Source organism: Zootoca vivipara, chromosome 8 (assembly GCF_965207765.1).
Source record: "Zootoca vivipara chromosome 8, rZooViv2.hap1.1, whole genome shotgun sequence".
NCBI lineage: Eukaryota > Metazoa > Chordata > Lepidosauria > Squamata > Lacertidae > Zootoca > Zootoca vivipara.
This window is the reverse complement of record NC_142591.1, coordinates 66774636-66792761: the sequence shown is the minus strand read 5'-3', so window position 1 is coordinate 66792761 and position 18126 is coordinate 66774636. Positions and strand designations below refer to the sequence as shown.

Sequence of the window (18126 nt, the reverse complement as noted above, 5' to 3'; positions counted from 1 at the left end):
GGCTGCAGAACCGTCATGATTGGTCAGTTAGTTAAGTATTTCTATTGTTTTATTGCTGCCCCCTCCCCCGCTATGCCCATGGCTCCCATGTAACATCAGGTTGGTCATCAGTCTATCACTGAACGTGAAAACTATTAACATTTAAAACACTGGAAAGCTAATTGTAAGGTTCCTTAGACAAAAAATTCAAAAGACAGGTACGGTTTCAATCCTATGTTTACGCAATGTGGCCTACTCCCAGGTTAGTGGGGTTAGGATTTAAGCAGTCACAAAGGTGTTAGAAACAGAACTTGTTTGTTTTTCATAAGTTCCTGTCAGACTCCTGGGGAGATATACCTGCCTTTTCCTGCAATGCTTCCAGTTTAGTGTAGGCTACTGAGTCAGAAGCACAGCTGAGGTGTCCTACAGACACACTGTTACTTCCTTGCCAAATACTGATAAGGTACAGAAGAGTCATGAGGCATTTTTCAGAATTCTCCTTTGATTTGTTCTGAAAGAGTTCCTATCCCACAGCGCCTGGGAATAATGTAAAATGCAAACGAACAGGTGAAATTATGCAGTCCTTGCCATAGATTAAAATGGTGGCAAGATAAGTGCTTGGCAGAATGACTTAAGCCAATATTAACTTGTACCCATTTGTTCCATTTGTACTAACAAAGTACATAAATGTTTACTCAGAGGTAAGCTCCACTGTATTCACTAAAGCTTACTGCCTACTCAGTGTGCTTAGGAATGCAGTGCTAGAAACATGAGTGTATTTCAAATATTGTGGCACACGGAAGGAAAAAGAGCTTAAAATAAAGCTAAAATAAGCAGCCATATGGATATCAAGCAGAATAAACAGCATTGCAGACTGTGGAATAAAAACTATTGTTTATAAATAATCCCTCCAGAAGTACCTAAGGTTGGTTTTGTTGGCAGGGCTCTCTTTAACACAAGAGTTTCAGGTACATAAATACTTCATTTCTTGACAAAAGAATGCCTTGCCCTGGAAGGATGCATCATCTCCTGGGTTTCGGCCTATTATTCAACTCTTAAAGTGCACAGAGCCTCTGGAAATAGTATGGGCTCAAAAAAACAGCAACGTATACTACGTTAATTAGGAAGGACAAGAGGTAATTTAAATTCGTTTTAGTCTTTTCACTTTTGTAAGTTTTGGAGTGGGTTTGTAAATTTCCCCCGATTTTACTGTTTGATCTTTTGTAAACCGCTTTGAGGTTTTCTTTTAATTACAATAAGAAGCTCAGCGCCTTTCCGTTGTGTATTACTTCATACAACCCCCCCGGGGGGGAAGGCCAGACCCCAACTAAATACAGCACGTGTTTATGTGTCTGTGTGCGCTTTTAATGCGGGCTCCGAGGCGACTGCCTTTCGTAAAGGGCGAACTTCGGCCTCCCCGGGAAGAAACACCGCCACTTTCCCTTCCCTCGGTGCCCTGCGTATGTGGCCTGCTGCGCTCATGCGCAATGTCCTCCTAGCCCCGAGGAACTGTCACTCACGTTGGGAAGGAAGGAAACGAGTCGCAAGGAGAGAGAGCGCGCGCGCCTTCGCTCCCCCTGCGAGGAGGGCGGCGAGCAGGCGCCTCCTTCCTCGCACGCTTGTGACGCGTGGCGCCGAGCCCCGCCTATAGCCCGCCTCCTCCTATAAAAGCTCCGCCGGCGCCCCTTCTTCCTCTTCTTTTGCCATTTCCTCTTGCCTGACTGCCTCTTTGGCGATCTTGCTTGCCGCGGCGTCTCCCGTCTTGTGTGTGTTTTTCCTTTGGCCGCCCGCCTGCCTTCCTCCTCTCCTCCCGGGCTTCTGCCCCGCGCCTCCCTCGCATTTTTGTGTGTGCTCTCTCTCATTTTTTTTAAAGCTTCGGCGCAACTTTGCGCTCTTTCCTCTGGTCGCCCCGGCAGCCTATGGCCCTGGAAGGCGCCGCTGCCGCCTCCTGTATTTCTGCTGTAGGTTCCCACATCCCTCTTTAAAAATTCCGCCTAAAAAGAGAAGACGATTTACCAAATCTTTCGGGCCGTTGTCGCACGTGAGTACTTACCTACTATATATATTACTATTATTATTTATTGGGGGGGGGGAATATGTGTATTGAAAGGGGACGCCACCCACCCCAATGCAGCGCTCTCCTTCCCTGCCTTGCGCGGTGGCCTTTCCAGGTCCGCCTTCAGCCCCAGCGGAGGCGGATGATGGCGGAACCGGGCGCAGGTGCCTCGGCCACCTCCAGACCCAGAGGGGCGTGGGGGGTGGCAGTCGCCTTCCCCCTCGGTCCTGGCTAGGCGGCGAGCGCCATAGATGGTGACTCCTCGGCACAAAGCTGCTCCGAAAGGAGGCGCGAGGAAAGAGCGATGTCCGTCGCGCTCTGCGCGCGCGCGCTGTCAGTAGGTCTTGATCCGTTGGGAGCCTAGTAAAGAAGATGCCTCCCCCACCCCCATTATAGCGCGGGCTTCGTGGCTCGGGGGGGGGGTTCCCATTATACCAAGCCCCGAGGCGACACTTATTCCCCCCCTCGAGGCAGGGAGAAGAAGAGGGAGAAAGCTGAGCCCCTGAGCGGGCCGGGGAAGGGCCAGAAGGGAGCAGCTTCCCCCCGGGCGGACACCCCTCTCACGCCGGCGGCTCGCTCAGGATGGCGAGGGTGCGCTGTTTCCCGCCGGGTCTTCCCCGTTGCTTCCTTCAGCGCCCGGGGCGGCCAAGGGCCCCGAGCCAAGCAAGTCAGCGGTGTGAGAGAGAGAGAGAGAAAGAGAAGGAGCGGGGCTGAGGAGCTCCTAACATGGCGGACGCTCGCGTGCGAGGGAGGGAGTCGAGGAGGGGGCTGCCGCCGCCTGACGGGCTTCGGCGGCTCCGTTCCCCCGCGTGTCGGGCATTTGTGGCGGTGGCGGACGGGGGCGGGAACCGAGGCGCGGGGGGAGCCCAGAGGACAACATGGCAAAGGGGCTCCTCGGCGGCTGTTCTAACATGGCGGATTCCTGTGGAGGGGAGTGGGAGCCTGCCACCGCCTGTGTGTGTGTGTGTGTGTGTGTGTGTGGCTGCCTCAGAACTGGGTCAGTTCATGGTGATAAGCTGCGGGAAGCAGCAGCAGCCGTTTAACGCCCTGCTGTTGGGGATGGTGGGTTGGGTGGAGGTAGGGGTGGGCGGCTGCTCAGGAGGCCGAAGGCTCCGCCGCGGTGTTGAGAAGCAGCGCTTGACGTGTGCGAAAGGAGGAGGGCTCTTCCTTATCCCATCGGAGTGGCCATTGTCGCCGGCTGGTCACTTGTCACCTGCCGCCCTCGGGGTGTGTGTGTGTGGCAATGGTGAGTTGGCTCAATCCCTAAACGTGAACCCTTCATGTGGCTCTGGGAGATCTGGCTGGGGGCATTTAGGCCTCGGGACCATGAAGGGAGTTATTGGAAGCTGGTGACATGGCAGAGGTCGTCCTCTCCCTCCCCCCCACCTTCCTTTTCATCTGCAGGTGTGCTCTGTGTGTGTGTGTGTGTGTGTGTGTGTGTGTGTGTGTGTGTAGAATTGCGACCAGCTTTCCGGGTTGTGGTGGTGTCTGGCATTAACCTAAGGGCTTCTCCCTCCTTGTGCACCTGGTGAGCAAGGAAGGCCACCCTTAAATGCCCTCTCTTCGCAGGGGTGGATGGTGTCAGCAAGGAGTGGCTGATGATTTTACCATGCCTGCCCTAAAGTGTCTCTGAATGGGAACCAGCTGCTTTTGTCAAAGGCTGAAAGCAGTTGCCAAGGTGTATGAAGTGGTGCAGGCCACAGGAATGGAGGAACATGACAGGTGTCACTTACCTAGGATGTAGAACATCTGCCATGGTTTGCCTCAAAATGACTTTGCACCCATTGTTTGTGGCTATACCGTGTTTATTGTTGGTAACATAATTTCACACAAATATTACTGCTGCTTTCTTCAAATATCAAATAATTTATCTCCATCATGGCTGAATGAGAATTATTGGAGCTGCCCTTTTTCTTGGTGCTAAGACATGTCTTAATGCTGGTATACCAAGGAATGGGATGAAGCAAGACCTCCTGTCCTGTTCAATTGTTGCAATTCTGGGGCACATGTCTCTTAAATATTCCTACTGGTCCGACAGATGCTTGCACAATATGTACAAGAACATACATTTTTGTTTTTAAATACTCAGGAATAAACACAAACCCCTAGGTCTGTACAGGCATTGCAAGTTTGTCCCTAAGCATGTGTGGAAGGATTTGAGAAAATCTGTCCTGATTTGAAGGTGGTAGGGTTGCAGCTTCTTGGTTCAAACCACTCTACTTGACATCATTGAGGGGGATGTGGTTTGTCTCTGACCCGCTTTGGCTTTTAGAAAGTTTGTAAAGAGTTGTACATATTTTTTCGTATGTTGGAGAAGTGACGCAGGTGAAACTTTTTGGATATCTGACACCCATGCCTCCAGCAGAGGCTGGAATGGTTCTTTGAATTTAGGAAAGACCACATTCTTGCTCATCTGTTGGGAAAGTAGCTCAACCTACTTCCTGGAAGGGGGGGTGTGAGTATCCTATGAATGCTGCTGTGAGTTCTTTGAAGAGGATACAAATGTGACAAAACATCTCCTTTTTCTTTGTGGGGAAGACAGTAGGAAAAGCACTTAGCTGTTGAATGGTACAGGATCATAACTTTGGCCATCTGTTAATATGGAATAACTGCTACCTCTTACTTGTCCAACAATGTTCATTTGCATATGGTTCTCCCTCCTCCCCATTTCATCCTCATCAGGAACCCTTTGAGGATGAAGCAAAATAAAAAAATTCTTTCAGTAGCACCTTAAAGACCAACTAAGTTTTTATTTTTGTATGAGCTTTCGTGTGCATGCACACTTCTTCTTCTTTCGTGCATGCACACGAAAGCTCATACAAAAATAAAAACTTAGTTGGTCTTTAAGGTGCTACTGAAAGAATTTTTTTTATTTTGCTTCGACTCAGACCAACACAGCTACCTATCTGTAACTAGAACCTTTGAGGATGGTTAGAATGAAAGACTGTCAGAGGTCACCCAGTAAGCTTAATGGCTGAGTGAAGATTTGAACCCTGGTGTCCTGGGTTCCTCTAACATTCTTTGAACTGGTAGTGGAAAAGTACCTTTTGTCATACCTGATCTCCCTGCTTCTTTCTGACCACAACAGCACAATTACTGGTTAACAGAATTAATGTTGCCCTTAGTATGTTACGCACCCACTTGGGCATTAGAACCAAGATTTAGGTGTTATGGGAACATATACTTATCGCATTGTGTTTTTGGAACACGCATGGTACAGGTCTCCTGTGTTCGCATTATATCTCAACTGCGTTGGGATGCGGCAGAAGTACGGGGAAATGCGTGGAGTCGGGCTTTGCACGCGCGGAAGGAAAACAAGCCTTTTGAAATGCAGAGGATCCTGCACATATTTGGCGCCAGGATAAGGGACAGTTCAAAAGAGCGCAGGTCTCGCCAGGCCAGCCTGCAACCCCCTTTCGGAGGAAGCGCTGTCATTGGAGGCTCGGGTTAGCTGGAGCAGCCGCTGCTGCTTCAGCGTCACCATCCGCTGTGACCAAACTGACGCGATCGTCCTCGGGGGCCCCTTCCTCCTGCTCTGCATGTGCGCTGGCGACCAGCTGCGAGCGCCCTCCTGTAGCCCTGCGGCGACGGCGTCTTTACGGAGTTGCGCCGCGAAGAATGGCGTGCTGGCAGGGGGAGGAGGGTCTGTTCCAGTCTGGACTGGTCCTGTCTAGTTCTTCGCTTCCTGCCTGCCTGCCATGGTGTGAACAATGCTGTTGCTGCCGCCGCCGCCGCTGCGGTTTGCGACACGGCATCCCCCGCCCCATGCGCTTTTTCGGAGTGCGAGCCCCTCCCCTCCCTTGTCTGCCCAGCTACAGCCTCGCAAGAGAGCTGCCGCTGTCGCCCACATCAGGCGCATTGATGTATCCCGCCCGCGGGGAAGCCCGTAGCCGCTGAGCTTTCCCTAGCAGCCTCCGGCAGACGTGGGAGGGAAGGCGGGCGGGAGCTACGGTGGCGGCTGGATGAAGCTGCAGGGCTTCTTGGTGGCTCACAATGGGAGTTTTATTTGCTTTGGGTTGCTGATACTACCAAGGCAGTTCAGCCATGCGGATGATCGGCACTCGGCCTCCTTTTTGGTCGCCCCCGCTCCAAGTGGGGGATGTTCTGCTTTATGGCTTGAAAATGCGAAGAGCTCATCTGTGGCGAAGGAACTGCTGCTTTGCGCAAGTCTTAAAATGAAAAGGGCAACACGACTGTACTTGAGAAAGCGGCTCCCAGACACGTGTTTTTATTGTGTGAACTTGTTTTTGATGCTTGTTGATTTTATTGGTAGGTCATTATAAATATGTTATGCTATTTTATGTAAACTGCTTACAGGTGTGTTGTTTTAAGTTGTGTGGAAATTTTGTTAAATTAGTGAATAAGCATGGATAATAAAACTGGTGTTGGCAACAATAGATTTTAGAGTTTCAGGAAAGGAGGTAAAGGACTAATTCTCAGCCATGATAGCACTGTTCTTTTGCAAAGTCCTGTGGACATATAGTGGGGGAATATTTATTTTAGATTCTAAACTATAAATTTATCTGTGAATATAAAATCACTTTAGAAAAAAAGATGCAAGTTCTAAATTCTTTCTATTCCTAAGTAATGTGGTCCTGTCTCTTTATGACATTAGGAACATACTAGTATTGGGTGGTTAGTATAGGAATGGTATTGCTACATTGTGTACTTGTATATGGAACTACCTTTACATGCTGTAAAAGGTCACACTTTCCACTGAAAGGACTACTTGTAGAAAAATAGCATTCTTACTACATAATTGTTTGACACTCTTAGCAACAAAACTGCCTGTGCAGTTATACAAATCTTATTGTAAAACATTCTCTTGGTATGCTTGAATACATAATGAATACATAAAGAGGTATTGACTTTACAGCTCCTGCAAATGAAGTGGTCATTTCACATATCAACAAAAGTATCTTGGAGGTGTCCTCTGTACCCAGCCCTGCCAGCATTGGTGATTGGAGGGACTGGAGTTCATCTCCAGTGAATAAGAAAGCCTATGGTATCTGGATCTTCTCCCTCAGACAGTGAAGAAAGTTTGTTCTTTTTAGTCAGCTAAAAGAACTTGTAATCTCATACAGTTTACACTTGGATAACAACCTAGTTGTTGCCTTTCTTTCCCTACTTAAAAATGAGCAATACTTCAATCTTACCTACATTCCCCAGATATTTGTGTTTACATTTAAATGTGTGCTTATAGCTTTATAAAAACAATATGTTCTTTCATAATACTCCTTTGAGTAACTAAATTCCATCTCTGAATATTAAAATGTTATGTGTTATTGATTTTGTGTCCACACTTTTTTAAGACCCAGAAAACTTTTAACACTAAGGATGCAATCTGGACCTCTTTGCACTGGGCTCTGTGTTTGTGTAGATTGGGTAGAGGTGCCCCTCTTCCCACCCCTACCAGCCTCCACCTGTGCGGTGATGCCACTGACACTGCTAGCATGAAGCTCCCCCTTCCTGCTGCTGAGCATGCAGGTGGGTGGAAGAGATGCTGGAAGCCTTGAAATGAGGTGTTCAGGGGGGTGGCTGCGCTTGCCTATAATTGGCCTAGTGACTCTGTTGCTTTGGTAAATCCTGATGGGTTTGGATTGGGCCCAAATTCTTAAGTATCCTTTTGTTCTCTCCCCCACCCCGTTCTCTTTAGGATACTGTGTTAACATTGGCTTTTGATTGGCCAACACTTTTTTCCGCAATGTGACCTGTGACCTATCATTTTGCAGTTAGTTTTTGTAGTTGCTAATATCTGTGAGAACAGAAGAGCTAAGTGGATAGTGCTGAACAGGGGAAACACCCATTTAGTATGAAACATAATCACCACATGAACTTGTGCTAGTCTCTTCTCTCTGGTTAACTTGCTTCTTGGGGATTATCTAATGAAAAATCTCTTTGCAGAGAGAACAGGGCACAAATATGAGAAATAGATATATTGTGACAAATATTCAATCATTTTATTTCCAAATGTAATGTAGAAAGACTTTTTTTAGGTATATATGGTACAAGTGAAACAAAGTTTTGTAGCACTTTAACAAATTAATAAATGTATTATGGGATAATAAATTGTTGAACCACCTAATCAGATGCATAGGTTTGTTAGTCTTTCGCTGTCCTATAGAATTTTAAAGACTAACATGGTTACTCACCTGAAGAAGTTAAAATGGTAGAAATGGAGGTGAGTGAATTTCATGGTATGTTTAGAAGGTGTAAAGAACGCAAGGGAACATAAGGTGTGTTCCAATCTGATAAAGTATACACACCAGATCTGATTCAATTAGAATAGGTGTATTCCACTTCCACCTCTGCCAAAGGGTATGGAGTGCACTAAACAATCAGCTGTTCCAACTTGGACCATTTTGATCCTTGTTAGGCTCCTTGGAGACATTAGATTGAAACCTTTTTAAAAGAGGTTTACATGATGAATACGGTACATAGAATTTCTGCATACCGGTAGTTTTGTGAAGTACTTGCTTTCATGTCTGGATGCCAAGCACAACCAATCTAATCCTGTCCTCATAAATGACTGCTTCTTAGGAGTGTTGGGGAAATAAAAAATTGGACTAACACAGAATATTTTTTTTCCTGCTCTGTGGAGCTAGGGTAGTCTGCTGGATTACTCATTTTTTAATAGATGAGTCCTGCAAATGTTGTATCAAGAATGGTGAGGGTACTTAAGCCATTCCAGGTTTGGATTAACTGGGGCACAGTGTGGTCCTTTTGGATGGAACATGAAGAATAACTGTGAAGAAAGGATAGGAATAGAAAGATGACTGCAAGGACTCGGACTGAACAGATGCATCAGACTGCCCTTCCACCAGATGCACATTCAAAGCAGATACAATTTTTCCCTGTGGCTGCTCATTGTCCTGCAGCACAGCTGTTCTGGAGGACAGAAGAGAAGTACTGTAGAATTGTTTCACTTGTCTGCCGATTGCCTCAGAAGGCTATTGCCATCCTTGGACAATATTGTTGTTAAGTAAAGGACTACCACTAGGACATCTACCTGGATACCTGAAAGACTTGAATTATGGTTTTTAGTGGGCTAAACAGCTGTTGGTACAGGGATAGGGTTCTTTATTTTCCCCACTGCTGGCTACTTGTGCCAGTGTTGTGCTTGTCTCTGGACCTTATCCTTGATTAACTAGAACAAGATATGCCCACAAGCTAGCCTCATGAACCTGGTGGTGGATTTAATGTGTAGTGTGAGGGCTTCCTTCAAGTACTAGTTTTAGGCTTTCTTGCTGCCTCTGCTCAAACTTTCATGTAGATTTTGGTTGTTGACATAGTCTGATAGCCCATTATGTCCCTGCTCTATAATCTTGCCCTTGAGGGATTCCTATTCTGAGCCATTGTGGCCAGGAGTTTGCTGCTGTTGATTTTTCAGTCTGCCACTTTTCTCCCTGGCTCTTGCCAGAAGATTCTCTCTCTTTGGGACCTGAAGTCGTGCCTATAGCCTAGGTGATTGTGATTCTTGTAAGACTTTATATTTGTAATATTTTAATATTTGTTTGTCCAAGGTGTGAATTAAGAGTGTGGTGATAATGCCAAGGTTGTGGGTTTGACCCTTTATGGGACAGCTGCATATTCCTGCATTGCAGGAGGTTGGACTAGATCAGGGGTCACCAAACTAAGGCACCTTCTAAATCCGGCCCGCGGATGGTCCAGGAATCAGCATGTTTTTACATGAGTAGAATGTGTCCTTTTATTTAAAATGCATTTCTAGGTTATTTGTGGGGCATAGGAATTCGTTCATATTTTTCCCCCAAAATATAGTCCGGCCCCCCACAAGGTCTGAGGGACAGTGAACCGGCCCCCTACTGAAAAAGTTTGCTGACCCTGGGACTAGATGATCCTCAAGGTCCCTTCCAACTCTGCAAGTCTTGATACAGTGGTACGTTAGGTTATAATTAGTTTTGGAGGTCCGTTCTTAACCTGAGACGTGCTTTCGCTAATGGGGCCAGCGCACGATTTTCGTTCTCATCCTGGGGCAAAGTTCATAACTGGAGGTACCACTGTATAGACTTTGTACCAATGTCAGTTCCTCTAAAATGTAGTCTAGATGCAGTTGTCAACATACCATATGGTCTGCTGATGAAAGTGATCTGTTTACACCAAGTAATATAATTGCTAAGGCGTAGTTTTTCTCTCAGCAAGTGTTCATAAAAACATATGTACACAAAAAGCCATCTAATGTAGTATCTAATATCCAAATTCTGTCTCAAGAAAGGTGAGCTGTTGATATTTGCTTCCTTGAAAAATGTTTCCATCAACCAGAAGTTACAAAAATATAGGTTCTTCTATTTTAATCTACATTCTATATGTTTTCACCTTTCTGTCACATCATTTCCCTTGGAGAATATTACACTCAGTAGCAGTTCTCCATTTTTAATAATTCAGTCTCCATTTTTAATCTAAAGTTGTTCCTTCTTGTTGAACTTGGATGACGTGCAAGTTTTTATTACCTTGTTTACACAAAGTGCTGGTCAGATCTATTGTGCCACGTGAGCAGAACACACAAAACTTTCCTTATGATTACATAATGTAAGGGAAGTTTTATAGTGGCAACAGAGTTGGTCAGGACAGCTCTTCTGCTGATCCCCAAGGCTCCCTGAACTCAGTTTGAAAACAAATGGTTGATAAGATAAATATTTTAGTACTTCAATTTGTCAACATGTTCACTTATGTTTCTGGCTTGTAGTTGCTATGAAACTGCTACTGCCTGGGAGCCTTTATACTGCAAGCTGAATGTTGTACAATTCTGGTGAAGTTTGAATTGGCCTTCTCAGTCTGTGTTCTAACCTGAATGTATGTTTATTAATGATCTAAACATACAGCCAGCAACCATTTTAGGCATGTCTCTTTTGCGCATGACTGTGCCAAACCTGGAAGTGACTCAAAAACATCACAAAAAGGGACAGAATGGGGCAGAGTGGGCCCCACTATGTGTGGGGGTCCAGAGTGTAACCCCTGCACAAATCATGTACTGTATGCTAAACTTCCTCATAATCTGTGGAACATGCAGCTGCTGGGTGACCTTGGGCTAGTCACACTTCTCTGAAGTCTCTCAGCCCCACTCACCTCACAGTGTGTGTTGTGGGGGGAGGAAGGGAAAGGAGAATGTTAGCTGCTTTGAGACTCCTTAGGGTAGTGATAAAGCGGGATATCAAATCCAAACTCTTCTTCTTCCTGTTTTTTCTTAAGCACAATTGCTGTATTGAGATGGGTGTATTTGAAGATTGGTTTTGTAAAGCTGGATTTGCAACATTACTGTTGAAATATATAATGGATATTCTCTCTCTCCCCACCCCCCAGGGCAAGCTCTCTGACCAGGTGTACAACTATCCAGAGGGATTAGGAGAAGTGCTTTATCGAGAACAGTTCGACTTCAACGCTGAGCCACCTTGGGAACCTAGCTGATGATAGTAGGGTTCCATCTCCTAACTTGTCCATGTGAGTCTTTGCCTTTATTTTTACAGCTGTGCACTTGTAATTTCACTAAGTTTTACCTTCTGGAATTTGTTTTATGAATTGTTCTAAATGATAGGGAAATGTGTGAAAGCCTGGTCTCAATTCAAGAAAAGCTGTTGGCCTTAATTTGTGTTTCTATGAGTTTACATATCAAGACCTTAAGATGCCTTTCCTTAAATTAAAGGCATACTTTTTTTTATAAACCCTCTGTGTCCATTTGTAACCTACCTCAGTATGCTAGGTAATGGCTGTTTAGAATAAACTTTAATCGTCTTATTGATCTGTTACATGTAAATACCCATTGCTAAATCACTTCAGCACTTCACTTGTAGAGCACAGCCTCCAAGGCATGTCTTGTTAAGTGCCTCTTGCTTTCCATAAGTTAGTTTTTCAAATACAGGAGATTGGTGGATTCTGTCTTGGACAAATGATTTGTACTAGTTACACTTTAAATTATAGAGGAGAGAAATGGAAAGTAGGCACCCTACTATAGTTCTGAATCACCACAGCAGGAAATCTGGTTTTGCAGACTTGGTGTCTTATCAGACATCTTCTAATAATATATTCTGGTTATCACTTTTGTTGGAAGTAAAAATAATTTGGATTAAACACTACTGAAATAAAAAACCTGACTAGTTGAAGCATGTCCCATTACATAATAGACAGCATTCTTGCAAAAGAATGTACCACATCCCAACCTGCTGCTGCATTTGTGTACTAATATATGAGAGGCTGCTTCAAGCAGTAATTCTATTGTATTATGGGGAAAAAGACAGAACTCAAGCAAAACTTAGAGGATGTCACCTTAATTTTAAAAAGACTAATCTGTCAAATATACTTGAAACAAAAGTTATGCTTGCAGTTTTTGTTTTGTTTAGCTAAATTGTTGGTGTTTTGAATCAGCCTATTTGACTAGCCTGGCTGGAAGCCTAGCCCTGACCTGACTTAGATATATTGAGATTGTGGGTTTCAAACTTGTATATTTCTTCATCTTGCATCCTCCTCCTCCTCTTCTTTGCATGTTCATATTCCCACCATCTTTTTCTACTTGAAGCAAATATAATTTGCTCTGATGTCTAAATCAGGCAAACTGTGGTTTATGCAAACTGTAGTTTGGCTTCTAAATCAGAATGCGAAATTTCTGTTTGAGTGACCAATTATGGGTTGTACAAACATAGTGTACCTGATTTGGACATTACAGCATACTATGCTTTGCTGAAACCTGGAAGGAAGAACTGAGTCTGAAAACTATTCTCAGCAGCCAAACTGTGACTTGCCTGTTACATTTGAAGACCTATATTAATTACTTATTGTTTGATACTCTGAAATGCTTTGAGAATCTGCAGAGAAATAAAGAACAGAAGGTGTGATATTTCAAATCATGCTGAAATGCACCCACATGATCCTTATTAGTAGTTAAATCCTGGCAAATTTACTATTTGTGCTGTCTCATCTGTAACTGCTGCAACTGGTTGGCTGAAGCAGTTGAAGCTTGGAAGCTTCACAAACTGTTGTCACAAAGACTACCGTGTTTCCCCTTTTTTAAGACACCGTCTTATAACTTTTTTCTGAAAAAAAACACACGGTGTCTTATTTTCAGGGGATGTCTTTTTTTTTTATTACCGATAGCCTACTGGAGGAAGGCAAACATTACAGTATATCCTGCTCTGCTCGCTTTTGCCTAAGGCTGTATCTACCCCTGGCACGTGGGCTGAAAATGGTCTCTGCCAATCTTAATATCATCAAAAGTCTCAGTTTGATCTTTTATGTTGTGAAGCAACCTCCAATCTGCAGGCCATATTTGGCTGGCTGCTGGCCCCAATTTAGCCTACAAATCCTTTCTTCCTCCAACCCATGTCCACTGGCCCGACACCTGACATAACTACTGGTACCAATGCACAAATGGCAGTCTTAAAGTGTGCTCCTAGTTGTGCATGGGCAAAAGGAGGATTGCCCCATTGGCAAGGAGGATTGCCCCTGATGTAACATGCATTTTGAGAAATTACATAAAAGTAACGCAAGAATTCCTAGAGGATCGCACTTTCCTGTTATTTATATAGCACTTTTATTTACATATTTAAAATTTCCAAGCTTGCTTGTTTCAGTTCTATACCACCTTTGCAGGTGGTTAATCAAGCTATTAACATGACAAATTAAAGCGAAAGAATATTAAAATGGACTTATCAATCAGCACAAAAAAGCAACCTAAAAGCCAGCATAAACACAAGCAGCATAAAGTACATGCAGGTCCTGCTGTCCACCTGCTCACTATCTACCTGTTCACTTATCCAAACAGAAATAATAATGAAAACCTGGCTACACACTCCACAGATTCAGATATCCAAAGAGCCGAAGATTGTCCACTGCTTTACTTGTTGTGCTTGGCTGGTCAGTGGCAGCCATTTTTGGACAGAAACCATGGCAGGAGGGGACAGAGATAACCGATTCCCAAAGGCATCAATGGAAATTGTGGGTTTGTTTGCAAACATTTGCCTAACGAATGATTTCCAGGAAATGTATTGTGGATGGCTAGCAGGATCTGCTGGTAACAAAGCATTGATGGTGACTGTTGAAGGGCCTTGAGTTTACGATGTTTATTCCCCAAGCCTTGTCATTTTGCAGTCTCCCATTGCCCTCACAACAGCCAACAATAACAGTATACAGTATACTCTGCCCGGTGCTGCTGGGCGCTCCTGAGCGCTCGGCGCTGCAGCAGCCGGTTCCGGGCGGCGGGGCGGCATTCCAGGAAGAGGCGAGGCCGCTGCCTCGGGCGCTCCGCCCAGCGCTGCCGTGTGCTCCGCGCAGCAGCAGCCGGTTCTGGGTGGCGGGGCGGCAGGCCTCCTTCTCCTGGCTCAGGCACTCCACTCCGTGCGGCGCTGCTAGGCGCTTTGCACGCTCACAGCTGCAGCAGCAGACCCCGAGCTGGCTCGGGCGTTCCACACGGCGCTGCTGAGCACTCCTGGCCTGGGCGCTCCGCGGGAAGGTGCCGCCTGAGGGAAAAGAAGGCGAAGTTCGAGGGCGGCGGCGGCTCCTCGGGGGCTGCCAGATGGGGAGTAATTCCGGGCTCGCTCCTTCCTGGATACGGAGCCCAAACTCCGAGGATGCGGAGAAAGCGACCCACCCCCCAGCCGCCTGTTCCTCCGCCGCGGCTCCTTGCGCCTCCCTGGGGCCAAGGCACCCAGCAGTTCGCTCGCAAAGTTGTCCTTTAAGGGAGGGAGAGAGGAGGCGGGGCGGCTGGGGGTGACTGAGGGGAGAGAGCCCAGGTTTGGGCAGGACGGTGGCTGGCGCGGGGCGCTTTTCCCTCGCGTGGTGGGCACTTGGAGAAAGGGGCTATTTCTCTACCGTACTTGCCACGGAGGGCGGGGCGGCAGGCTGAAATCACTTCAAATGGCGTTTTTAAACGCCATTTTCCCTCCTCAGGGCTGACTTAGCTGCGTTCCTCCTAGGCGCGCGCTACAGCTGATCTGCAGCTCTGCTCTCTGCTTCCTTGCTTAGCCAGCGGCTGAGCGCTCCGCGCTGCAGCAGTCAGTTCCAGGCCCCAAGCTGGCAGGCATGGGGGTATGTCTTATTTTCGGGGTATGTCTTATTTTTCTCAACTGCTTAAAATTGCTGCCCTGGCTTACTTTATGACTACGTATTAAAAAAGGGGAAACACGGTAGCAGCCTTGTCAGGTTGCGCAACTACTGAGCCATGTGGTACTTTGGGTTTCCCTGGGCTCAGCTGGCTGCAGGGTAGACTGCTGGAGAGTTTGTAAATTTTTCTGTTTATGAATGCAATTGTAATCTTGCCTTCATAGAGGATTAATAATTTTCCTTATTTCAGTCACTGAGGATTTGGAATGTTTAATTCTTATGATACTTTGATTTGGCCGCCTTCCTTACCAGGGTTTATTAGAGTTGCATTGAAATGAGAGCGTAGAGCAATCCAATACACCTCAAATTTATCTTAATCTCTTGGATGAAATAATCTACTCAAAAGAAACACGATTGACTGTATTTCCACGTTTGTGACAGCTTTTCCTCAGTTCTTTGTATTTTCCTTGTTATAGGCAGGTCTGACATGCTGGGATCAAACTATGATCTTTGGAGTTATTGCACTTGCACAGCTGCTCCATAGGATCAGGTCATTTGTTTCTTTAGTACCAGATGTAGCCTCTTGCCAAAATTAAACTGATTGATTTTTAAATCTTCTACAGTTGGGTAGAAAGTTGGGTAGATTCTCATATTTGTCTTGCCAATAAATTGTATTGCTGATAAATATTTGCCTGATGAATTGATGCCCATCAATTGAGGCAACCTAAAAGTTTTTCATGCTTTCATTCCATACTGTTTTTCTTAATGATTGTGTAGTGCCTAGGCACTCTAAGCTTTTATTTTGCAGTAAGATTTGTTCTGCTGTGAAATATTTTAGATTAATCATAACTAGTGAATTAAACCTTAACCATGCAACTTCATAGAAATGCTCACCACAAATATACTTACATTTGGGGTGTGCCTGAACTTAGAAGAGCCTTGACACACCCAGATTGTTCGTGTGTGAGAGAGCTGACTAATAGGTACCTCGAAGTTGTGCTATAAAATGTTTTATTGAGGAAAAAGTCAATTAGATGTTAAATATAATGGACTTACTTGGAACAGGGTATTAATTAAAAGTTTGTCTGGGTATAATTTTAAATTCTTATTAAAAGCAGTCTCCACCTTCAGCTGACAGCTGTAGGAGAAAACCTGCTTGAGCTCCTGCCTCTGGGACTAAAACCTACCATACTCTTGTCAGCATAGCTCTCTGGGACAGGCAGTTCTTCAAAGAACCTGCTTGGTGTGCTCATGTTTTCCCAACACCTTTTTGGAAGATAAGTGACACATTGGTGTAACCAAATGAGAGAACTGCAGTAGACTAATAAGAGGTTTGTTCTGTAGCCAGCAGACCAGAAAAGTCTGGAGAAACGTTTCTCTTACTTCGAACCCCCCATTCCTTCAACTTTGGAGCTTTAAGGTGTGTGTGTGTGCGCGCAGCATGCATCAAACACCTTAAGAACTTCAAATAACTATTTTGGATGCTAAGTAAACATACGTTCATTGTTAATTAAATTATTATTGGATAACATGTCAATATTACATTGGTACATTTATTTTGCATGCTAGCCTACTCCGTGATTAAATGATCCCCCCTCCCCACTAAATGGCTTTAATATTTAAAAGTGGCTCTGACCTCTTAATGTTTGAGATTATTAAGGAGAAAAGTTAATGTAAAAGTAAAGGTTTAGCAAAATGTCTTTCTGTATGCCTACTGCTACCCACAGATAATGAATACATTTTTTTAAATCACAAAAAGCTTTCTGCAGTGGAAAATAGCACATGAGATGCTAGTTTGCCAGGGGCAGGGAACTTATTTCTGTGGAAGGCAGCATTCCCTCAGTGGTAATCTGTTGACAGCAATGAGCGGGGATAGAGACAAAAGTGGGTGGCAGGGGTTCATCCCTTTTCTGTCCCTACCTCTCTGTTTCTGTCACTCCTCCTCTCCTTTCTTACTATGCATCAAGATGTCAGGAAAGAAACAGATTGCTCTTGCCAGAAATAAGAAATTGTTTTCTTATATTTCCCCTCCTTCTCCATCACTGCATCCTTTTTGTTGCCCTCTTCCTGCCCCCTCAGTATTTCCCCCCCCTTTCTCCCCTGGGCTCCTTTCATGAAAATAGTTGAAGGGCTGCAGGCTGCCCCCCCCATTTATAATCCAATTTTGCTGAATATGTAGCTTTGTTGTTTTGCTTTGAAATTTAAATAAGCAGCATATTTACACTGTTGATAGCCCCCTGATCTGTGTGTGAGAGAGCATGGGTGGGGAAGGAGAAATGAAAGCTTTCTAAAAGGCTGTGCTGTGACTGTAATATTTCTTATTGTCTTCTCTGTCAAACAGTTTGTTGCATAGCTTAAGGACCCGGATCTAAGGCTTGTGGCCCATCCCTTGTGTTTCTTGGTTTATGACTGTCGGCTTTGCGGAATACGGCTGAGATGAAAGGATTTCTTGAGGATGCAAACTACTCCATTGGCTTACTGGATGAAGGAGTAAATGTTGGAGATGTCATTGACAACTGCATTTATGAACATACTGTTGTAAGTGTTCCATTTTCAGTATTTTTATTTTATATTTTATATTGCAAACTCAAAAAATAAATCCATGCAGTTGTACAGGACTTCAGGTAAAAGCAAAAAACACAAGAGTAACACTGAAGTAACATAAATTAAAGAAACAGAAGTAAAGAATAGGTCATCTGAAAAAAATCCACAAAAAACACAATCATTTTGATGAGGAGGCTAGGTTAGAATAGTGGTGTTATGATGGTGCCTAAAACCTTTGACATATGATACTAGCTTGATTTCATTTAATTAGTTCCTTAGCCCCATTACCACCATATGAAATGCACAATTGTCAGACTTATCTGAGTGACAGATCACTAGGATCAGGCAGGGGTGTAGGGAATAAAGCAGCCTTTTAAGTACACCAGGTTATGTGTCTTTATAGATTAATAGCAAGAATATGTAGCGTGGTAGCATACTGGCAGCCTGTGTAGCTCCCTTAACACAGGTATTACATTTAGAGTTTTGCACCAGCCTCAAGG

General features: G+C 44.9%; 1 protein-coding gene across 3 annotated transcripts in view; it reads left to right on the top strand.

The window, feature by feature from the left end:
* Nucleotides 1-1687: 1687 nt before the first annotated feature.
* Nucleotides 1688-18126, top strand: part of AZIN1 (antizyme inhibitor 1) — a 30136-nt gene continuing 13697 nt past the window's right edge. For 2 of the 3 annotated variants that reach the window (XM_035124914.3, XM_088675764.1), the window contains exons 1-3: nucleotides 1688-2020; nucleotides 11354-11491; nucleotides 17424-17620. In XM_035124914.3, the coding sequence (XP_034980805.1) occupies nucleotides 17519-17620 (102 nt within the window). In that variant the 5' untranslated portion in view covers nucleotides 1688-2020; nucleotides 11354-11491; nucleotides 17424-17518. Of the gene's footprint in view, nucleotides 2021-5850; nucleotides 6305-11353; nucleotides 11492-17423; nucleotides 17621-18126 lie in introns of those variants that run through there. The other variant, XM_060277679.2, reaches the window with a different exon arrangement.